The 25,013-nt window shown below is 43.6% G+C and overlaps 1 protein-coding gene across 1 annotated transcript; it reads right to left on the reverse strand.

Moving 5' to 3' along the window:
- Positions 1 to 7,007: 7,007 nt before the first annotated feature.
- On the reverse strand, positions 7,008 to 23,207 carry LOC124413302 (homeobox protein Nkx-6.2-like). The gene is made up of 4 exons (XM_046893809.1): positions 21,904 to 23,207; positions 20,187 to 20,297; positions 15,028 to 15,242; positions 7,008 to 8,222 (listed from the first exon to the last, which is right to left on the reverse strand). The coding sequence occupies exons 1-4, from the start codon at positions 22,574 to 22,576 to the stop codon at positions 8,025 to 8,027; spliced, it is 1,197 nt and encodes a 398-aa protein (XP_046749765.1). The 5' UTR covers positions 22,577 to 23,207; the 3' UTR covers positions 7,008 to 8,024.
- Between the last annotated feature and the right edge of the window lie 1,806 nt (positions 23,208 to 25,013).

Below are 25,013 nucleotides of genomic sequence, written 5' to 3' on the forward strand. Positions count from 1 at the left end.
GTTAATCAATAGAAATGAGTTTGCGACTGCCATGATTATTCGATAAGCTTGTGAATGATGTTTAGAATAATTGTACACGTTTAATCTACGCATATGTATACATATGTGTATACAGAAGGGTGCAGCCTATAATACCGCGGTGGAAATCAATTGATACGGAAATATATCGATAGGAGTAGACGATAGAGTTGCGTCGGGGATGATTGGAGTAACGCGATCTGCAGCTGCACAGTAAAGCGCGGATTGCAGCGCATATATCCGATTATGATAATTTCATTATTATCGGGCACGCGTATTATGAAGATTGAGCTAATCGAATCCGTCGAAATGATGTTTTGACGTCAACCGCAGCGTAGGAATGTATTTTGCGAAATTGCGAAATACCCGCGTTACACTGCAGCCCGATGGTTAACGCGCATGATACCAGTGTAGGTATGACTTGCATCTAGTATGAGAGCGTAAGTTTGTTCGTATAAGCGGACAGCGGAATACGACAAACCTGTATATAGAGCGGTTATGCATAGTTGGTGGTCCATAATAATATTAGGATTTGAAATTCCGCTCACGCGAGATTCGAGCGAAACGGTGTGAGTGCTTTCTGTACCTTCAACAACCCCTGCACATCTGCCACAAACAGCGCATTGAAACAACGCGTTATATAAGTCGTATTATAAGTTGTTGATAAACCGACATTTCAAAATCATGCGTGAATACGTAAGTGGTAACCTGAGAATAAACCTGCCAAAATCTGTAATTCAAAGGTGAAATACTTTTCGATCAAACTTCAACAGCAAATTCTCTTCTTCTTGAATCTAATAATTTTGAATGAAAACTTTCTCAACTACGTAATAAAGACAAGAAAATATCTGTTCAACGTAATTATTCTACCCTATACAGGCATGTGAGAATGTTTCGGGGGTGTTGATACCTACACATAGAACAGGGGATGGTTCAGGCTTCACACAGCAAGCAAGCAAACTCAATATCCGATAATATATTCTAATGGAAAAGTTTTTCTCATTTCTCTTGTCAAAGTCTCGCTAAGATAATTTAATTTCTGGTCCTTTTTACGTGTGTGCATATATACATGAGTATAGGTATACCTAATCTAGGTACGCGTGTATTATACGCGAGCAGTTCTCTCCCCCGAAAGCACGAGCAGCGTGGGGATGTTAGTGAGCAAGACTTTTCCCCGAGTTTGTTCGAGAGTCCGTATAACGGCGTTGGGGTTCGAATCGCGGGGCAACTTTTTTCATACCTATTCCAATTAGAATATTTTCCATTGATTTAAAGCCTGCGCGAGTAGGTATTAACGGTTTAATCTGGCAATAAATTCAAGGCGTCGATGCCTACGCCGCGCCGTTTCCTCCCCCGCACCCCCTGAGCCTTCGAAACTAACCCCCTCTTGTCCCCTTCCTCCTGCTGCTCCTTGGCGACAACCCCGAGAGCGAAAAACTCCGATCGGCGGAACAAGTTAAGCGGACGCCGACTTTACGATCGTGTCGCAAAGTATTAATCACGGCACTCATCTTAAATCGCTCGAAGGTATATCGCTCGTAAAAATGGCGCGCGCGCCTATTTACGGATGCTTGCCAGTTTATATTCCCGGATGTCGAACTGCTCTGGCTGCGGGGGTGGAGTCGGCGCCTGGCGTCGTCGCGAAACGCCTCCCAACCCCCTGCCCACCTCGTGCCTCACCTATACTTTCGATCCCTCGTCTATAATTCCCCGTTTCGAATTAAGCCGAAGAAACGTATCCGCCACGATTTATCCACCCCTATCCACCCCTATATCTGTACGTAATATACGTCTGGTCTGAATTATTCCTCTAATTTTCAACCTCGATTCTTGTATTACGTTTATTGCGTACGTTTTCTTCAAAAAATTAAACAAACACTAAATCACATTTGCCCTCGAGTTCAGGAAACATTTTTAACCAAGCACAGTGATGTTTTTTGAAACGAATCAACGTTACAGCATCAACATTATTATAATATTCATCTATCGATCAAATTTCTTTCCTCAAGTCAGACGTTCGTTTCAGACTGTAGGAAAAATTCATTTAATTGCAGAAGCTGTGGAAGCAAGTACAAGTATACATTTAATACAGTGTTTTCCCTCAATTATTATCAGACACCGTAATACGACAGTTGATGGATCAAAAACCGCAACAATAAACCGATGCAGATGTAATATCTTTTGAAACAAAGAAAGAGTTAGGTACCCTGTCCCAAGTATTTCAGCTGCGATCTTTTTCTTTCTCAAAGCGACCGAGCTTGTATAAACGGCTCCGCTCCTCCGTTCTATCGAATATACAGCAGCAGCAGCAGCAGCAGCAGCAGTATATGTATAAGAAGGAGATTTTCTACGGCGCGCTTATTCGCTAGCACGAGAGCAAAACAAATGAAAGAACATCGCTGATCATAATAAAAGCGGCAGAGGAACCAGAGTCGGGAGAAGATTCGCAAAAGTTACGCCGTAGGGATGAGGCAGGCGATTCGAGCGGAGGGAACGGGAGACGAGGGGAAACCGAAATGGGGGTAAAAGATAAAAATGAATGAGAATGATATTACGGAGGGAGGGTATGGAGGGCGAGGAGCGGATGCCGGAGCATGGAACCGGGATTGGCGGACGAGAGGATGAGGTACACAGACGGAAATACCGACCTCCGAGGAATAGGAACCGTGATACATCTGTGTTGCGTGGGTGTGAGGTGGAGGCAGAAGTAGAAGCTGGTCCCCGCCTAGGGGGGTTGAATTTCGCGAGGTTTGCCGGGTCTTGTTCCCCGTAAGGAGCCGAGGAGTGCGCGGGGCAGAAGAACGAAGATAAACATGACGGGATAGCAAATGTAGGAGCGATAAAACGATATGAAAATCCTGCAGCCGGATATAAAAGTGTTGTTCCTCGGCTACCGAGCTTCTCTCTTTTCCCTATTCCTCTCTTCCGCCCTCTTATACCTCGCCATTCGCAATCGTCCCGAACCAGCTCCTCCAGACTGCTTTTGGTCCCGTTATTGCCAGCCCGGAAACCCACTCATCTTCATATTCCTTGGTTCGTTTCGCATCTTTTTTCGAATTTACCGTATACCGCAAGGGTGACTTTTCCCTGTCTTGGTTTATCGTGAACTAATTGTAAATGGTAGACCGCAGGGTGAACCATTTCATTTTTAAGGCAATTTTTATTCAATGGAAAAAATATTTTTAACCGCGATTCCCTCCGCGACTATGCACGAATAGGTATTTATAAATCCTTTGTGACAAATGGATTTGAACTAACTTTATAACTGGTCTCACTGTTGTTCGTAAGATTATTCTGCATTGCATATACCTAGATTTTTTGTAATTTTTTATAAAAAGCAGATAAAATTTTTCCCACATTCAATTGGCTTTGGACACTTTTATGTATTCCACCAACCTCATCGAATTTCTGAACACAATTCCACAACCTTATGAGTATCAATTGTGGTAAAAATAATAATTGATAATGCAGGAATAGAGACAATTGAATTTCTCGCGTAAAAAATTAAGCCGAGTTATTTTTTATTATTTTTTTTTTTGCTCTCAATTTTATTAAAAATTAGGCACCGTTTTTCGCAATTCTCTATGTAAGGCACCAAAATTCATTCGGTGAACTGTCTACCGGCTTTTATCGGTTTTACAATAAAAAGTATAATAATGCGGAATGTTTTCCGATCCGGTTGGGATGATATACCAACCGATGCCGCCATGTTCGAATCACCCTTCCTCCTCATCTCCTCTTCCGGGTTTCTCCTTGTTCCGCTCACCCCGCGACCGGCAGTAAATTTCCCCGCCCTTCCCCTACCCCTTCCACAACCTCAACCGACACATAAAAATGTCGCATACCGATTTTGAACCGATAGAATCGCGCCGATCGCGCGGGTAGATTGTGCTCTGAAAATATTGAATTTTATTCCATTCGAAATTTTGAACAGTTTTTCACGCATGCCGCCTTTCGAACGGGCGAGGAATTACGATCGTTTGCTTTTCGGAGTTCTGGATTTCAATGAACTACATCGAAATGACGCTACTATCCTAAATTGTTATTACGGAAGAGATGCGATCAAATTGAACGACGTGATATTATAAAATAATTAAGACGTTAAAATGCTGAGTAACGGGATCGAGAGCTTCGTTATCATTTCAACGAAATTATCACTTTGCGTATTTTTCTTCTAGCAACGTACTCGATACACGAATGATTTAGACTTGGATTGTAGCGATTAGGCGGCATGCGAGTCAGATTATACGAATATCAGGTAAGTACAAGAATGTCTGCACGTCACGCGGTTATTTAAACTTGATACTCACGAGGCACGCGTGGCTGGTCGCTTCGAGGCGTGTTTCGAATCCCGAGAAACGAAATTGAGTACCGAGATAATTGAATTTGTGTATTCGCGGTAATTAGTATTACCTTTACGAGTGCCGCTAGTCACTAATTACCGCGGCTGTATAACAGTAACTGGAAAGAGAGTCTCCGTTTCATTGGATCCTTAAACACGCGAGCAAGTTCACTTGCACTAAAGTTACAGATTTCCTCCACTTTCAAACTTTTTTAACAAGTAATATTCGGCTATAGAGCTCTCAGCACAGTATTGAACTCATTGAATTCGTTCTCGAGGGATATGGTCGTCACTTTCGTTAAACGAGAAGAGCATGGCTACTTATTCCACTCGACGGAGAAATCATTCTCTCGGATATCCGAGGCTGCTGGACCAAACAGTGTCGTCGCTCTTCTCTGGTCATAAATATCGGCATCTAAGTAGTTTCGGCAACAGTTTCAATATCATAAAGTGACTTCTGCCGAGAGCCGTGATGTCCCCGCATAACGCAATGGTTCGGTTCGATGGGCAAGCCGCGCGGATATATATACACGGCGAGGGTTTCGACACGGTGACACATCGCTCCAGAAATGCGCATCGAATATAAAAATACAATATCACTTAGCGCTCAGCCCCAACCCCATACACATGTTCATCCGCTTACAGTCCGCCTCTCGCGTTCAACACGTTTTCGCATAATGGTAGGCATAAGTACTTACGACGGTGGGCAGAAAAGAAACGTTCTCTTGTCTTCCAAGATGCATGAATAGATAAATTCTCAAGAAGAGGGTTGCGGAGTATCCAACCCTTGACCTGTGTTCCCGCAGAAAAGAGATTGGAAAGAGAAGAGCCAATGCGTCCCGAGTGTTTGTCACACATGGGCGAGTCGAAGGTGTAGGTACCAGAAAAGCGAATCTCCGATCTGCAGGGAATCACTAACCGAGATTCAATTACGGCATGTCACGCTTATATCTGTTTGTCAAAGCAACATCCGATGGTTGTGTAAACGCGAGAGTAGGACCGGTAACAATGTTTTCTCAGTACGTGTAGACACTGCGGAGTGTATGCGTTTAGCGATGGGAGTCGAAGTAGGAGGAGGTGGAGGTGGAGGTGGAGATCAAGTTGGAAAACGATGAACGAATTCCACCCCGAGATGAAGACCTGCCTGTCCCAGTCGTTCGCCTCTATTAGACGGACGCACTTGACGCTAGGGACGACAATGAACATTGTATCGACAACTACCCTTAACGCCACGTCCATTCGGTGAAATGAAACCCCACTAAAGAGAATCTACGTGCAGGGGTGACGCGTTCTACGTCTAGGTCTGTGTGTTGTCTCCTATTCCACTTCCTGTTCCCATTCTGTGCCTGAATGTCGGCGAAGTAAGTGCGGAGCATGGAGAAGCGGATGGTTGTCGGTACGAAAGGGAGGATCCCCTCGCGCAAACTTAATCATAACAGCCTGTTAGCTAAATGAATAGCTGCTAGAGCCCTGTAGCATTTCTGTCCCGTCTCTGCCTCTCTCTCTCTCTCTCTGTATCTGTATCTGTCTCCTTCTTTCTCTCTATCTGTTGTCGAGAGGCCGTCAAACCCCTGGTATACTAGGGCGAGAACCTAGTTTCTAACTATTGCTCGAACTGTTCACCCTTCGTTACGCTTCGCGGAGCTCCCTCGGCCTTGTTATTAAATTAATCTATCGTTTAGTAAATTGATTCCAATGTATCGTTACGGTATTTATCACTCGCTAATACTCTGCAGTGCGAGACGATCCTCGTCCCTCGGAGATCTTCACTCGTCTGATTTCATTAGCGAGTTGATCAATCCGCCCATGATTTTCCAAATGATGTATCTATTATTTTGGTTTTACGTCCCTATAGTCTACGGCGGTGAATTCCATAGCTAGATTTAAAATTTTTTATGGCGTTTCAATGAGTCCTATAAAATTACAGATGACGTAATACTTTCCTCTTCAACTTTGACTCTCTAGATTTCGGATGCAGACCGAATCCCACGGCGTATTTCTTGCGAGTACAATCGAGAGTGATCAATCTCTCGAGGACTCAGTGATTCGCAAAGACCCTCGTAAAGCAAATCTTTTATCCCTCTTATCCGGGACTTATTGAAAGCGTTTCTTCCCCTTTTGGCCAGCCGATTCCGTGCGTGGGTTTTCCCTGAACCTGTCCTATTTTTCTTCCGTCCTTCTTACTCTTCGCCTCCGCCTAGAGTTACACATGTGCAGTTTTAGCGCCGCCCAACTTTACCCATTTCCTGCTCGATAGAAGAGGTTGTCGAATATCGACTCATCGTTAGTGGCCGACCAGCTCGTCTCGTATTGTCAATTTAATCAGTCGACATCCGCTGCCTTACAGCCAATGGCCAATTCCTTCGAAGAATTTCTTCCTTCGTGATTTTCAAATTTTCAGTGATAACAAATTATTGCATTTCTATAAGATAATTAGGTACTTACGTGGCTAGATACATTAATGTTAAATGTATTTCACTCATTCTTTTTGTTACAATAAAATTCAATTTAGCCGTATTTGTGCGAAATTCATTTATCCAGTTTTAGACGTGCGTTTCAAATTTTTAACAAGCACGGATTAACATTAATGATAATTACCGAGCTTTATTATTATAGATACAATATTGTATATTGGCCATTTATTAAATAAGAGATATGATACACAAGCAATAATATATTTATAATTTATACAATGCTTTATACAAGATCGTTCTAAACTTATTTCTTCATTTATAATTTACCTAATACTGTACAGTGGATTATAAATTATACTCGTATATTAATTTACGTTTACTTTTATAATCAATACGTTATTAACTTTAACTTCTATTTAATAATTACCTATTGGTGTACGTTTCGTTTATTTGTAACATGTGTGTGACTGTGTGTACGTGTGTGTATCTCTTTCCTCTTCGTGTCCGTATCGTGTGTTTTTATCTTACGAGATCATTATAACTTTTAATAGATATATAGGTATATATGCATACAAGCGCATGTATATATGTATACCTACAAAATCCGCATTTAAAACGCCAAATATCACATTCACGTTAATTATTATCTACATAATATACAAAATCTCTCATCAGATCGTTCCGACTTTAGTCAATACTTCGGTTATAATCAACCAATTAACTCGTCACGCACGAGCAATGACGATTATTATTAATTCGCACTTTCCTTATTACAACCATCAGAATTATATTCGAATCGTCAGCAGTTTCGTAACGCTAACTCTTATTAGTTACGGATGCCCAATTGATTCATACCGGTATAGCATAATATTAATGAAACAAAATACTTTCTACTCTCACAGAAATTACCGAATGACATATTATATCGCGATCGCGTTGTGCCTCGACCAATGCAGGATTAGAAATTGATCACCTTTTTCTCAACTGCCAGCTATATAAGCTGACTTATCCTCGTTATTAATCGAAAGAATTAATCCCGTCTTTGCTGAGTCGTTAAATCGCAAAAGAAGACTTCAAATCTGTTACTGACTGTTGAAAAAAGCCGCTGGCCATTTAGATCACACCGAGGTGTGATTCTAACGGTGTATTTTCCCCATGACGATCACATCCAGCTCTTTTTATCGGCTAGAGGTCGAGCGGGATCGGTCTGTGCGAAAGAATGTTTAGGTTGTGGAAAATTTCGATCAGATTCAAGGTCCGTATTGCTGTTCAAGTTCCCTCCTTAGCCTCTTCGCAGCGGTATCGCCGTTACCCTCACCCTCCGCGTCGCTGCACCCATCATCGCCCTCGGCAACGACGCCTTCGACTTCTTCCTGGCGTCTTTTCGCTGTCGCCATTTCCGCAGCGTGTTTCTTCCGCCACTTTGTCCGCCTGTTTTGAAACCAGACCTGAAACATCAACGAGAATCATGGATTAAGAATATTTAATTACCAGGATGAACATACAATCGGTAAAAAAAGTTTGTTTCGTTGATGATTTATGTACTAGAGTCAATTGGTGGGTCGATATTTTCTGATCACAAGGAATAGCATCTGCAGCAAAGCATAGAATTTAGAAGATAATTTTCAATTAGATCAATTAATGATTCCTTGATTTAGGAACGCACATTTATAAAGAGCACCGAGCATTGAGGACCAGAATAGAAAGTTATTGAGCAATATAACATACCTCGGTAAATATTTACGTGTAATCATTTCCATACTTAAGAGGCAAGAAATTGGAATACTTGAATAATAGCGGATAAGGTTGATTCATTCAAATAAAATTTATTGCAATTATTAAACTGAATATGAATCAATTCCAAATAGCACTTTTAGCTTAGTAACAAATTCCAGTCAATCCAATTAAAATTACCTCGACTTTTCACCGAGCGAATGCCGAGTATTTTATCGAGGTAAGACGAGTCGAATTAATTTTCTTCATAAGCAATGACGGGGGTTGAACGGCTTCCTAAAAACGGGGCGATCGAAGCTCTCGACGGCCCCTCTACGCCTATAAAGCTCCGAGGCAACATCTCCTGGAGGTTGGGCCGCGGTCGTAGCTCGAGAGCTCTGCGTCCCCGCAACAATGTATTTAATTAACGTAACTACCGTCAAGGGAGGGCACGGCGCCACCGTAGTGATTGCAACCCTACGCCGTCGCGACGCCTCGACACCTCAACTCGGATCCCGGGCGATGCGCGACGTTGCTAAAAGCGAGCGACTCGAAGCTCCGTTGTAGGTTAGATTAAAAAAATATCCATAGCCCCAAGTCGGCTAAGCAAATTAAAAACCGAGCCACCGCTCCCCCCGCTTCCTCGCCCTTATATTATGCCTATATATACAGCTACTGTAAAAGTTAACCGGCGCTTGGATGAAAATTAGAACTCCAATTCCGAGTGAGGGGTTGGATTTTCGGATTATCATTATGTTATGGGACAAGATCGGTCGTGAAATCTTTGGATCTAGTGTCTGCGATTACCTAGATTCCGTGAAAACAACCCCTTTGTTGAAAATGGAGTAAGACAGAGGTTCAAAAAATTAGAGGGGGTCGGTGGCTTTTCACTTTTGGATTTTAGTTCGAAAGCAAAACGCGAATATATAAAATTGCCACAGAAATTCTGATTCAGATCCGAGGTATATAAGCATACTCAAATCTCCTCCAACTCCCTCGTGCTCGTCATATTTGTCGAGAAGACCGCGAAATCTCTATTTCAGAGGTTTGCAAATTGTCTCCTTCTCCACGGTTCTCTGTGGTTTCTTTGGATTTGGTTCACCGCTGAATTCAGTTCCGTTATACCCATAGTATAACGTGCTTTACGCAAGAATTGCGGTGGCTTCGAATCCCAAGAAAACGTATCGTTAGCTGTTACAGGGAATAAAATTTAATACGAAATTCGCGGAACGAAACAGACTCGAATCTGATATAATAGCCACTTTCGTTATAGAAAATTGTTGGATTTATTGCAAGGTCTGTCAAGTTATCACCGTATCGAGACGATAGGATCGTCCATGATCTACAAAAAACTTCACAACTTGCTTGAGATACTTTTGTATTGCGTCTAGAAATAAGATTAGTTTCAACGATCTAGATAACCACAATCTCTCAAAAAGTTTTTTTTTTTTTGTTCTTTTTCACTAAATACCAAAGACTCAGATTAATATCCATTCTGCGAATCAACGGTTCAGTTAATGGGCTCCATGTAGCACCGTTTAATTTTCCTCGCTCCTCCATACACGCACCATACAATTGCGCAGTTACGTATCACGCAATTTTGCGCATCCACTGTACGTGATTTTTCATGGTTCGCGGTCGCCTGAAACGCGAGCGTTAAATTTTCACGGGTGTTTGATAGTGTTTTCTGATTTCGATGAGATAAGCTGTACAGCTCGGTATAATCTTATCGCTTGGTTAATCAGTTACTGACACGCGAAGCTAGATCGTTTGGAGTTTTTAGTTTTGTCAGACGCGTGTAGAAGGGCGGCGGTATCTCGGCTCTGCGTCCCTTCCTATTTCCTCGGACCCTTTTACACGGGGGGTAGCTGTGGTTTTATAGTTGGATTTGCGGCACAATGCGTTCCCGGTCTTTAGATAATCTTGATTTAATGAATCTAACAGTTGCAAGAAGCGTGCAGTATATGCGAACGTTGTAATGCAAGTGTGCGTTGTGGGGTGAAAAGTTTTATTTCATTCGCAAAGGATCCTCTGCCATGCTTTTTGTCAAACTCAAAATCGAAACGTGATCGGAGCGTTTAAATTTTTACCAAAATTTCAGTAAAAGTATATATTTTTATATCCAACTGCATTCTGACGGTTGAATTATTCGCGAAAAATGTGCGGGCAAAAATGTTTCGAATCCCGTCGATTGACACTGCAACTAATGTGAATTTAAAGCTTTGGCTGAAAAAAGTGTCAAACGTTTGTAAGCCAAAAATTCGCGATTGATTTTAGGTGAATTCGCGTTAGACTTTTGTTCAATTGCGCGACGCGCAGGGGCGAGCTTTAAATCGTGCCCGATGATCCATACCTCGATACATACATGCGTGCATCGCTTTTGTAAAGAACGTCGAATTTGAACTTCTTCCATGCCATTTGCTCCGTATTTATTCAAACGCCGCGACTCTAAAGCATTCGATAATATACGATCGTTCGCTTGTCAGCTTTGCCACCCTCTTGGAACAAGTTATTATACGGAAGGAATTACAAGAGACAAAATCGAAGAATATAGTTACCAGCGAAACTGAAAATATTTGCTATAAAAAAACACAAAGGAGCCATTATATTAAAATTCAAGGATTATACTTCTTCGGGATATTTTCCAAAGGAGTCTATTCTCCGAGTGGTCAATAATTTTTGCTAAATAAATTTCAAGTATTTCCAAGTTTCGAATGACCCAAAACGCCGTTCTTTCATAGCAATTTTTTCGACCATAATTAACAAAAAATTCAATTATATAATTCTCGTATAAAATTCTCTTCGTCTCTTTAAAAAGGAATCAATTTGTCATATCCCATATTTACCACAACATTTTTCTCCACGACAACAATTGGAATTTCCGGACAATTCCACGTCCCTTTTCCAGGACACAGTGTTAATTCTGCGTAAAAAATCTCTCCATGTTTCAGCGATTCGAGCAGGCGCTTCGGGCACGGGCCCAAGAATGAGAAAAGAGAAAATTGAGGGTGGCTGTCGGTGGCGATAATGCGCATCTCTGTATTCCAGTCTCGTAGCGCTACGCCATATCGATATGTTTCAACTCGCCCCTTTTACCACCCCCAGTGCCATCCCGAGGCATCGCAAGGAGCAACGTCTCGCTTTGGCTCGAAGATCAAATGGCTTCACCGATTCGTGTTATCCTCGATATTCCATTTTTATGCAGGAATCAAATTTTGCGGGAGAAAATTTTATGTCTTTTGTATGCTAGCGAGAGCACGCGCCCTGCGTGTGCGTGTGTATAAACGGCACGCGGAACGTGTGTCTTGACTTGTTTTTCTCAACCACTGCGAATTCTAGATTCTGTTTTTCGCATATTCGCCGAGTCCCTTTCCTTCGTCCTCCCTTCTTTCATTCCTCGTTCCCATGATTTCCTCGGTCTTATTTACCAGTCAAGGTATAAAAGTCGAGCGGCGAAGAAAAAGATAGTTTCTCTATATTTGCTATATTTACACTCAAGTTTGTTCTAAGTATTAGAGAATTTACTAAAGTTTTTAAGCCGGTTCTCATTCCCTACCGTCTTACCAACGGTATTATTTTACGAGTAATACGCACAGTCATAAAATCCATGTGGGAAGAAATCTCGACTATTTTCTATCTTCAAATTATCGAATGGTTAACGAAGATCTTTGTTAAAATGCCTAAACGAGTGATTAAAATTATCGACAGATCATGATTCTTCTACAAATAGTAGAAAAATTAAAAAAGATCGGTCAATAAAAAATTGTAAACTGAAAACAGAAATTTACAAGAAATTGATTTCATTTTTTGTTATCGTATTTTTCAAATATTACAGAATAACAAAATCATTCTGTGATCGTTGTTGCATAGCTGACAAATCCACAACCTGAATGAGAAATGGTTTTTAATTTTTTTTAAACAACACTTAATTTTCTAGCGCACACAAGTTTACACAAAAGCAAATTACTCATAGATGAGCGAGGTTTAATCGACACAAAATCAAGGCTCTTCCCTCACGTATATATAAATACTATTTTAAAACTAGAGCGTGGCCCATAGTGAGTGAGCAGATATGCATACAATTTGGCGTGCACGTTGCAGCGGGACTTGACGGCAATTATAATGGGACGTTATGGAGTCAAGTGCATGTGCGGCAATTTTGATGGCGATTTGGTGTTCGGCGAGGCAATCGGGCGAGGGGCGGTGGTGAGTAGGAGGTGAATGAAGGACACCGCCTGCTGCCATGATTTATCACGGGGGTGGTTTCTCCCCCTTCCACCCACCCCCCCTCCCATGCGCCAATGATGCATGGGGCGTCCGCCACGGTGTGTCCCGGAACGCAGGGGTGCCTCGTTCGTACTAATTGACGTCATTGATATTGATATTCGTCCAGGACGCGGGAAGATTACGCCCGTGGTAAACAGTTACGCCCCCCTTCTCGAAATCCACAGGCGCGTCGCCAACCCCCTAAAACACCGACCATCCACCCTAGCTGGAGACCTTCCAGTCCTCGAACCAGATGGGAACGTGTCACGAAACTCAACCGGTGCTTCAGCTATTCTTACTAACTATTAATTGGGATATTTACTGCAGGTATTTATCGACAAGTAGAGAACCAAGATATATCATCGTGTAAACATCGCGTTGCGAATCTCTTTTGGCATATTTCAAATTCTGCTATTATTCTATAGATTTCTTTCTACAGTTACACAGAGAGTTAAGAAAGTTCAATTCTTTCGATCAATTGTTTTTTACATAATATTGTTGAATTTATTTTAGACACTTGATGCACCAGGATATTTCGATAATATCAGCACTGATATAACTTACTTTGGTAATCATTGGCAAGATTTTGCTACTACATGTATCGATAAAATTTAGACATGATTCAATCATTGCTATAATAATTGTTATTCACACTTTGGCAAATTCCTCAAAAAATTCCTGTGATTCTCACAACACTTGCGACTATAAAAAAACAACGATGTCGACATAGTTGAAATTATTCAGACATTCTCCACTCGGTCTCTTTTATCATTCTTCCCCAATAAATTTTGGATATACACAAATGAATACACGTACATTGGCAAATAGGTGTACACAAAATACTTCGAATATGATTCAGAATTCTGGTATACACCGCATACACACGTATGTATCCAAACACATACGCGTATCTTATGTAAAACACGTGTTGCAGTTGATTTGAGATTTAGGAAAACGGGGGGGGGGGGGGGGGGGGGGGGGATTCGTTTTGAATAATATCACCGCGGCGAAAGACGAATAAAGAGGAGGAGGAAAAAAAATGAAAATAAAAATCAAAACGATGCCTAAACACATAGACCGTTTCAGTTCTAAAGATTATTTTGCACCGAGGATTAGGGGGTAAACGGGGGTGGCGTCACAGGTATGGAGGTACAAGGAAATAAAGAAAGAAAGAGGAAAGCTGGCGGTGGTAGTATATGTAGGAGTGAATCGGCGTTTCCCGGGGAAAATCCGAGGTAATTGAAAGCCGAGCCTCCCTTCCTCCCCCCCCCCCCCCCCCCCCCCCTACCCGCGCCCGGCGTTCCTCCCTTTCCCTCTCCGGGTGTCGCGTCTTCTCTCTTTCTCCCCGTTCTTCCCTTCCCTTCGCCCTTCCCGCGAGGATTTCATCCACGGTGTCTCTCCTCTCCTCCCCCCGCCTGCATCACTCACAAACACAGACTTGTAGCTTTTAATAAAAATGTAAATATGGCCGCGCGGAACGAGCCAATGACAGCGCTACATCGGCGCGGCAGTCCGACGCGCTGCTACCCCTGCAGGAGCCGCGGCTCCCGACGAACAGGGGTTGCCACGGCGTCGCGACGGAGGAGGAGGAGGAGGAGGATGAGGAGGAGGAGGGGGGCCGACGTCCCGTGTCTTTCCATGACGCGAGGGGATTCCCCGCGCTATCCTGCGGGACGACGGCGCAGGTGCCGAGGGAGCTTGTCACGTCTTCGCTATCCGCTCGGATCCTTTCCCCTGCAGTCCTTCTTTTCTCTTTTTTTACTCGTTTTTTTTTTTATATCATCCTCGTATCGTTTGTTCGTTTTTGTTTTTAGTTTTTAACACCGTTTTCGTCCTACCCCACCGAGGAGATATTTTCCCCCAACACTCGAAACACCCTCGATCGTTACCCGCGATGTTTTATCCCACCTAAGCCACTTGTCAACTCAACTTTTCCACGGGTTTTACAAAATCACCAGATTTTTTAATTTCCTATTCGTTCGATTATCAGCGTTCGCGTTAAACCAATCCAAATCGAATTGCAGTATAATTAACAGTTTCATCTTCAGTTTATACACTCAATCAGGTTCTAGTATATCCTCAACCATTCAAGCTCATATCCAAAAACTGACTTTTATTTTTATCATATACCTCGCGAGGCAACAAAGAAATTTTACTAAAAAATTATGCGAGAATTTGATTTGTGGGAAAAAGATAAAATAAAATAATATACATATATATAATAAAAGAAAAGGACGGAAATAAAAGAATATAATAGTGAAAGAATTGTCTTACCTTGACTTGGGATTCGGACATGCCGAGGGCGTAGGCTAGTTTTGCGCGTTCTGGTCCCGCGAGGTATTTCGTTTGTTCGAAAGTCTTCTCGAGGGCGAATATTTGCTGACCACTAAACGTCGGCCTCGTGTGCTTCTTTTTGCCGCCCTCGTGGTCGCCGAGTCCACCGCCACCCGCCCCCGTCATCGCTTGCTGACATCCAAGCTGTTGGGAAACTGTAATAAATAATAAACAAACAGCCCGGATTTAAAGAGGATCTCAATAACTCCGGAGGGTTTTCGGATTTTATCAAAATCGGTATACATCGGCTGGCTTGCGCGAGGTATAATTAACGTGGAAATTTTCCACAATTGAAACTACAATTACGAACTGGTGCACGCGGGTTACTCCATAAAAGCAGCGGTTCATAATCAGGGGGCAAAACGCGGGAGCGGTAAGGGTGGAAAGGGTCAATCGAAGGGAGGCCCTGAGGAAATAAAGGACAGGGGCGAGGCAATAACCGTACAAACGCGAAAACAAGGAGAGGCCATGAAATAAAGCAATCATCCCGAGGGGCAACAAGCCGTCTTTCTCTATACGTGCGCACAAACACACACAGACGCCAGTTCTTGTCTTATTTATTTTACGAGCGAGATCCGACCGTCTATGGAGCACCCGCAGCTCATTGGTTCGCCCGTGGAAATAGACACGAAAAAAGGAGAGAAAAAAAGGACGATCATCGAGGCCCCTGCAGGACCCAAATACCGGCGTCGCGGTGCCCGGGATGCTGCGGCAGGTCCTTCAGGAACCCTCGGCACGGGGATCCGACGAAGCCACGGGCACGTACACGTCGTTGCGACAGCTGGGAATCGTTGCGTGCCCTGAACACCTTCCTGGGCTTTATCCCGAGGGAATATAACGCCCGAAGGTTCCGCTTCATCCCGGTAATCGTTGTATCACGGCACGGAAAGAGACAAGGACTATCCAAATGTTTAGGGATTTTATCACGCAAGTATAACGCAATATATATTATATCTTATTATTATGCATCGGGAGAGAATTTCGAGATGCGAAACTAAAATCGTGGTTCGATCCTCTGATCTTATCAAGCCAAAGAATGTTTTTAATAATCTTCATAAAATATAACTATATCGTTATTCACGGTGTTGAATAAAATTGAGGTACTTTTCGAAGTCATCAATACCTCGAACAAGGCTTTTTTTTAATAAAGTTAACACAGCCAAATATCTTCCATGAATAAGTTCCCAACAAAATCTCATCCACGTCCGTTCAACTTGCCATTTTCCATTCAATTTCGTAAGTGAAAAGCATGAATTTCATCAGTATGCTTCTCTCCGCCGCATTTTTGGTTGATAAATCTCAAGTACGGTGATATTAAAACGATAGACTCTCCTTATACATTTTATATACGCGTAATATTCTCTTTTGGAAATGAATTTTTCGCGAGAGCATCTTTCGCCAAAATTTTATTGAACGTGTAGTTTCTACCTGTTAAACTAGCATGAAATTCCTCTAATAACTACCAGTGAGAAGAACCCGATAGATAACGATAGACGAGACGAATATATCCAAGGGTAAGCCACCCTTTCCAAAGCCTTTATTTCCTAATTTCATCATTTCCCCTAAAATTTCATCAAGTGCAGTTGAATTTCCGATCACAGAATTCAGTGAACTTCCTATAAACCAAGACATTAAAAGTCCAGGCTTTCCAACTTTTCTAACGAAAAGGTTCCAAACCTAGCTAAGTCCATTTTTCCTCAAAATGTGTATAAAGCTTGAAGGATTGCAAGTCAGCCAAGTTTACGGACTCCTTTAAGACTTGACTAATTTGAAACGATCAGAGCTTTTGTAAAATACACTTAATCCAAATCCAATATCGCGTTTTACATCAATATTATCTTCCTATACATGTATATTTAAACCTGCCAGAACAAAGAACAACGACGTAGTTCTGCGGCGAGGAACAGCTGGTCTGCTGTCGTCGTTCCGTCCGTTCGAATAGGCAGACGGGTTATACATACGTGACTACAGTGTGTGCCGGAATTTCTATTGCATGTGGCAATATAACTCCCCCCCCCCCCCCCACCCCCCACCTCTTCAACACTTCTCCAGACGTCGCGTACGGTTGAACTTTTTTGCCTATCACCCCCCGCCCCCACACCCCCGTTAATTATCATAGGCAATCGTTATCTGGTGCGCCGGGCGCCCGTAATTAAGAGCAAGCAACTCGGAGGATGGGATGGGAGGGTGGGGGTGGGGGTGGGGGTGTATCTCCGCCGTGGGACTTTAATTTAATAAAGCAATTTGTAACGGAATACAGAACGAGGCTTTAATGGCCGCACGGCGGAGAGGGCTCTAACGAGCTGCTTACCGCACTCCGCGATATCCTCCAGCCCTGCACCACCACCACACCATCCAGTAACGCAGCACACGTTCGGTGAGATAGACCCGATGGAGATAAGGGGCCTCGTCATACGGCCCTACTTTCCCCATCTCTTGGCCCCAATTTCGCGAGGGAATATTTATCGTGATTGACCCCGGCTGTTATATGATCTAGATTTAATTTACTCGTTGCAAAACGCAATTGTTATTGCGTATGTTATATGTAGTATATATAGTGTTTAACAAGAATTTGATAATATAAGTATTTTATACGTTTTTTGTCAATCTTGGATATTATAGATTTCTAAACTATCCAGTTACTCGTCACTTACTATAATTTTTATCTTATTTCAGGAAGAGCTTTCCCTGGAAAATTACACTTATCTACTCTTATGTTCGCTTCGAGGAGCCTCGATGCTATTATCGACGGTTCTATGGTAGTACGAATTTATATTGACTCGATAAGTGATCTCAGAACTGTGATTTATCGAACTCAGATATTTTTGTGTACGAATTTGTTTGAACTAAGAATAAGATTTGCCAATTACTCATGTTATCGGATAACGTTTTGTTTTACAGAAAATAAAATCGTACGAAAAACAAATTTCTCAATGTATTATAAAACCCATTCCGAACTCCTAGGTATAGAAGAAATTTGAAAAGGTTTATTGGTACTGCACTAATGAAACAATTATTAAGAATAAATTCCGCATTTTCTAATCACAGTATATCAACTTTATAATTCTAAAATCGAAAGATGAGCCGCGCATAACTGATCACGGTTACGAACTAGAATTAACAATTTCAAATCGGTATAATATATAATCCTAAATCGATAGAACTAAATCTTGTAAGTTATCCTACTCCATCGATAAAAGTATGTTGAAAAAAATCCACGGATTAAAAATTGTTCCAAGAAAATACGGTCGTCTCGAAGATCGCGTTACGAGAAGAAATTCACACTGGACAAGATATCAAGGGGGTGATAAGCTGCCGGTATCGTAATTCAAAATCACCAATGATAGCCAGGAGCTCGTAGCAAGGATGGCCCAGCCTGCATTCGACGACGACGACGACGACGACGACGACGAAGTTGTTTGTATCCGATATCCCGGTCCAATAGACGAGCGATGCTCGGGTCGCTATACAAAGATTGGCTGGATGGCCAGTCAGCAACTTTTTTACTGCGTTTCCGTCTCCCGCCTCCTGGTTCCCCACATTCTCTCAAGACACATTGGAACGCGAGCCGTGCATGTGGAAGACACCTCGAGCGATCGACGCGTGCGAAGGGGGCGGAGAGGTCGCCGGTATATTCGAGGTTTTTATCACGTGGATTGGGGGCATAAAGGCATAAATAAAGGATCGGTGGTTCCCCTGGCGGTCGTTGGGCCAGCGTCTGGTCCTCGCGAGACCAAGGAATAGAAGGCGCACGGATCGCCCGGGCGCTAAATAAAATATATTACCTACACTGCAGCACGCCGCGCCGTTAGAAATTTCTCCCCCTTGTCGTCCACCCCCGAAAACGGGGCCAGCGGGACGGCGTGGTTAAAATATTGCCGGAGTTATATTCTCGGCGGTTTGCAAAGGAGCGCTCCATATCCTCAACGCCGATGTCGAATATCGAAAGCGATGTTGTAAGGGAGGAAACCGAACTCGGCTTGCAAAAGTGGGTCCAACTTTGGGCCCACTTTGGTTCTTCTTGGGAGTTCGGTAGTACCGATAGCACCGCTCGCAGCGTGACGGTCTAACACAAGGATCCAGGAATTGTGGGTAATGTACATGGTGAAGTGGCAACACGCCACGATTAGACAACCACGGTATCGCGCTTTTTATGGTCTCTGGGGCCTTATTTCGAAATTTTATGATAATGTAGTAAGTGATAGCGCTCAATGTTTTTAGGATATATAGTATCTGTATACACGGTATATACCTACGACATCTTTTCGATCGAGGTAACATAACCTCGATATAGATTTTCATATGTTTTAAAGAAAAAAACACCGACGATCACAAAGTATAAAGTATTACTCGCAATCACTTTATCATCTGGACGATTTTTTAACAGTACATTGGTTAGACTAATTGTAAGTAAGTCTGTTTATCATACGTTTCATCATACGTTTCATTATTCGCTCATATCGCTTTTCTACGATCAAGGTTATGTCACGCAAAATGTCGTGATGTGTTCCACGTGTGTAAATTCGCGCGCAGTCGGTTTTCAGGCGCAAATAATAAGTGCACACCGGGTGTTCGGGGCTTTGCGCAGACCGCGGCACCTCGACCTGGAGTCGACCGGGCAGCCGCGCGACCGCGACTCAACCCTCTTATACGCACCCCTCGCCTTACGCCGCATGTGTTACCGCGAGAGTGATCTATGCGTTTAAAGGGGGCGGATGCCTGTCACGTGTTCTTTGGCATTACGTGATTCCGCGGACCGACGTGGTTTCAGACGTTTACAAATATTGGTCCTTCGCTTGCTCCAAGTTTGATGAATCGTTTCACCCCAAATTCGACCCCGTTTTGTATGTTCTAAATTCGTTATGTGTTTGGTGCATTTTTTTGAGTCTGGATGGAGATGCCGTATTATTTCTGAGGCCCAGTGCCTGACTATTTAGCACGTACTTAGCTGACAATAAGTCTCAATTAAGTCATCAGTTGATATTTGTTCTGTCATATTGACACATTTGGGTAGCCCGTTTGGGGCCCAGTTTGAATTCAGACCTGATCCGTCGCGCCTAAAATGTTTTTTTTAAAAACTGGCTTAATATCACACTTACGCGAATGCAGTCGAGCTCGCCATGCTAAAGGGTCGCTGACTAGTCCTTGAAGTCCTGGCCAGTAGACGGCAGGATGTCGCGGCTCCGTTCGCTGCTGGAACTGTCCCATACCTGTGACGAAAGGAGAAAATTAGAGCAAGCCTTCGTGAAAAGATAGGCTCGATATGGTCTTCGCAAGTCTGTTTGCTATCAGGAAACTTGATGTGCATGCTACACGGAGAATTGAATGATATTTTGATAAAAATTTGTTTATAACATAACGGTCGGAAGCTTGCAATGGTATAATTAAATGAAAACGTTAAAAATGTGATCGATACTGACAAGAATTAATTATTGTAGACGCCGGTTTGCGATGGCATAAAAATTTTAATTGTGTGTCACAATATTGTATGGTAGCTAGTCAGTTATGCTTTTTCAGTTAAACACGAGGAGTAATCTTGTACGTATGATGAAAAAAATTGAAAAACGGTATTGCCGAACCGAAGATTAACTCCTAATTATGCCTTCAATAATTAAGACTCGAAGGTATGTTATGAAGACATTTAGCCGTTATTAAATCAGACGGCGATTAAGTGTGTTGATTTTAAAATATCTTAATGATTCTGGGTAACGCACGAACGCAATGCTACACGTATATTACAACAAGCGCATATTGAATTCAGAAACAATTTTACGCCCATAATCCCCGTACAGTTCCCGAGAATGTGCGTCGAGTAGGTTTTGAATCACGCGATGTGCTTAACACCATCTGCACCGACTGATCAGTGAGTAAAACGAAAACCTATAGAAGCATCAATATAATACGCTTGTAATAAATTTCCGTTACTTGAACGCGTGGGAAATTAAAAAGCTGCCGTGACGCCGAAGTACAAAGAGTAATGAGATTGCTCAATTGGACAATTACTATTAGGTTTAACCGCAGTCGATTGAAAAATCAAAAGGTTCAAATCGTTCACACCGCCGTCTTATGAAGATGAACACTTAATCATGCACGATTATTTAATGACTGGATTGAACGATTCCGTGACCGTCGCTTAAGACTTAAAATTCCGCATCATGTGTGTAACAGTGTACACGTAATACATAGCGACATAACGGCGTGTGATGAGTATTATAGATACTAAAAAATTAATAATTACTATGCGAGTTCCCAACGATACAGTCTGCTCGTTATCACTAATTGTCGGACAGAAAATTTTAATGCATTATCTTTGCGCGTAGCTTGGAGTAGCCTATAAACCAAAGTGAGAAATACGTTTCAAGTGTTATGACAGAGAATCCAAGGATAGTTTGAATTTAAAACTTATCACTTTATGAGAAGTCCGATGATGAAAGGATTTTTTTGGTACATAGTGAGAAATACTATTAATTTGAACTTTTCACCCCAAGTCAAAGAAACTTTACCTTATACCACCGTACATTTTGAAAATAGGAACAATAACTATTTGGCATTTGAAAAGTAAAATGTTGTACCAAAGCTTCGTGAGAGACGAATTCACTCCTTTCACTGTCATTGAATTGCTCTCTGAACGGGTATCACGGACTCGATCAGCATCCAATTCTGTATCCATGTAAATTGTCCGAATAGATTATCGAATCCCGACGACAGAATGTCAAATGACCCCAATCATCGCGCGTATTATATATAATCAAAGACGAGCCTCTGCCCAGGGTACTTCAAGCTCCACCCTATAACCCAAACAACTGATAAACTTACCCGAAGAAGCTGTGAATCCCGTGTGCATGGCGTACCGTGGTGCAGCCAGAGGTTGGGGGTGCGGCGCAGGGGGAAGTCCGTGTGATGTGGAAACAGGAACCTGAGGATGGGTGGCGGCCGGCCGGGATAGGATGGTGTCGATGCCGTGGGGGTTACTGCCGACGGAGGTGATGGAGGTGGCCGGACTCTGTTTTCCACTCCCGGTAGGCGAGGGCTGTCCCTGAGGATGGTTGGTGAGCTGAGCGGCAGAGACGCCGGACAACTGGATGCTCTGCTGTTGATGATGCTGTTGCTGATGGCTGCGCTCGGCCATGGAATGGAGGGCGGCGAGGGGCTGACTGCCGAGCATCCCGCCGCCGGCGGCACTCAGGTTCAGGAATTGGAGAACGTGGGGCGAGGCGGCGGCGTGAAAGTCGTGGAGCCAGGGCGGCCTCGGGGGCGGCGGCGAGTGGCTGGAGGGTGGAGGTGGCGAACACGAGCCCAAGGAAGACCCGGCGGACGAGCTGCGGTCGCCATCGAGATGGCTGGCGCCGCGGCGATGAGCGTCGCTCAGGGATGACATGTCGCCCGGTTCGCTATCGACGCCGACTAAGCTGACTCCCGATCGGACTCTAAGGTCGGCACAACCGTCCGCTGCACTTTCCCCACAGGTCTTAGTCAGAGAGCACACCATTTCGCACCATGCATAGTTCAGGGTTGGCCTGAAGGTATCCAGGGAAGGCGTTTCGTGCAGCGGTTAACCGCTCTCCCGATTCCGCAGTCCGGGTCGACAAACTATCGCGACGCGGCTTCACTCTACCGCGGGCACGTGGCCACGCGACGTTTTCTACAGTTTAAAGTACAGTGCGTACTACTGCACGAGAGACTTGTACACACTCACTGAAAGTTTTGCACGCGATCACTGCGATAAGATGATGGACTTGCGGCACGTCTTCGGTCACCAACTCAATATCACACTCGAGGTATAAAAGACGAGGAACAATTACATGAATATACCGTACGACGAACGAATGATCGTTAAGTCCTTCGACGTGGTTCAGTCTCGAGGACTTCTTGCGCGACCGAACGCCTCGTGGCTCTGAATGGAATGTCGCTGTCGAACTGGCACCTCGAGTCGATTCGGTTCGTCGGCCACGCCGGGGAGCTCTACTCCGGCTTTCCTCTTCCCCGAGGAGAGCGAGGGCGAGAAGGAGGGGAAGAACCGGAGACGAAGAGAGAGGTGGTCGCTCATTGCGCCGAAGTCGTATCCGAGGGCGTGCCGGATCGTTGGGATTGGACGGGGCGCGCGGTTACACCGGAAGGGAAGCTCGTCGGGGGCGGAGCCTCTCAATCTCGCATTAGCTTCTTGTTAAGCGTCTTTCATTGTGTGTTTAAACCCGTAATTTATGATCCTGACTGAATAAAACAAGAGCTGGTTGCCACGGCTTGTGACTCGCCTCGCCTCCGGTGCTCGGCTTGCACCTTTCCAGCCCTGGACTCTGAGAGTACCTACCAGTTAACGTTGGCCTCACTTCGACGTAATATGGTCAGCGTCACTCACTCCACGTGCACACAAACAACCTCCGAGACGTCACGGGGATGAACGTCGTCGTTCGGTGGTCGAGACGTCGTTGCTCCGAGGAGAGCATGAAGATAAATTGAACATTTCTCACTCCTTTGCTTTCTCGGTCTCAGCTGCTTCTGCACCAAGTCAAGTCGAAACACATCCTTAATAGCCGCTGCAGCTCGTATCATTCGTCTTGATTCCTTCGAGGCTGAAGGACAGCTGCTCATAGTTACCAACGTGGGTGTCGTTCAAAGCTTTCTTCATTCAAGCACAATACATCCAAGTTTACGCGACTGATTGTGCAGGTCAAACTTGATGTGTACCTACTGCAGAGGAGTGTAAGTCGGTTTAAAAATCATTTCACGATCACTTCACTTTCGTTTTTTAATTCTGCCAACACGGTGATGCAGAAATAGACTAAACGAATGAAGTTTATGCGCATTTATTCCATCGCGTCCCCATATTAAGTATAAGACTTTCCTCAATTGTCCTCCAAATTCATAGTGTGATACCTTAGGTTGAATGTTGCACATGGAAATGCTCGCTTGAAGCCGTTGCACGGACGATTACCTCGACTTCCCGTTCACCCATTTTTCCGTTTTTCTGTGCTATCTCTCTTTCCCTGCGTTATTGTATATACAAGGAACGCTTTCCAGTACCATAAACAGGCCGGCAGCTTGTGCTGCCGCAGTGTTAGATCCACGTAATTGAGATCTAATTTTCCACCACATCAAATGTTATTAATGGCAGTGTGTCACTTGACAAAAAAGGAAAGGTAGAACCCTGCGGCATTATACTAAAGTGTGTGAACATTACATGGAGCGGGAAAATGGTCGGGTAGCGTATACATATACCTAAATGTGTGGTTAACGTTAGTTTCAGCGATCTGCAGAAGTCGATTTCTGCTTGTTATTATAACCTTTGGACAAATATAGTTACATCAGAATATAGGGTACGTTTATCGGGGAGAGCCCCGATTCGCAGGATGCGAATACAATATAGGCGGCAATTGATTCGGATTAGTTATGCAGTTACTCGGCTGTGGATAATTGCAGCAGGGAACCCCGACGTGTCAATCTGCACGGGGTTGCAGCAGATTCCCGGTCGCCTTTTATGAACCGTATGTACGGCGTATATCCGTCCATAAAACACTGACCTCAGGTAACCTCGCACATATTTAACTGCAGTCTAATGACGACAGCCTGCAGTGACAGACCCTCCCATCTACTTAATACGGTGAAACCATATATATTTCACCGGGGTTATGGTCAGCTATCAGCATTCAAAGTGTAACTGCGCTGCAAATTTCGCTGGAGGAGATCTCGAATCGGGAAAAGCGCGAACAATGACCGAGAATCGAGATGCGATTATATTGTATGTGAGTATAACAGACAGGATTTAATCCTTGTGAGGCAAATCCTCGAAAATAATGTAGAATTAGAGGCTAATATCACGGACTTGACTCTTGACGTCTGACGTTGAATCGACGTAGAAGCGTTAAAACCGTCCCAAATCCAGCGTCAGATATTCAGGAAACACGACAAATGCGACAGCTTCTTTGACG

Source organism: Diprion similis, chromosome 12 (assembly GCF_021155765.1).
Source record: "Diprion similis isolate iyDipSimi1 chromosome 12, iyDipSimi1.1, whole genome shotgun sequence".
In the NCBI taxonomy this organism is placed as follows: domain Eukaryota; kingdom Metazoa; phylum Arthropoda; class Insecta; order Hymenoptera; family Diprionidae; genus Diprion; species Diprion similis.

Coding starts and splice junctions, on each gene's coding strand:
- LOC124413302 (XM_046893809.1), bottom strand. CDS start 22,576: ATGGTGTGCTCTCTGACTAAGACCTGTGGGGAAAGTGCAGCGGACGGT. Junction 20,298..21,903: donor GGGATTCACAGCTTCTTCGG/GTAAGTTTATCA, acceptor CTTTCGTCACAG/GTATGGGACAGTTCCAGCAG. Junction 8,223..15,027: donor TGTCCGAATCCCAAGTCAAG/GTAAGACAATTC, acceptor TTGATGTTTCAG/GTCTGGTTTCAAAACAGGCG.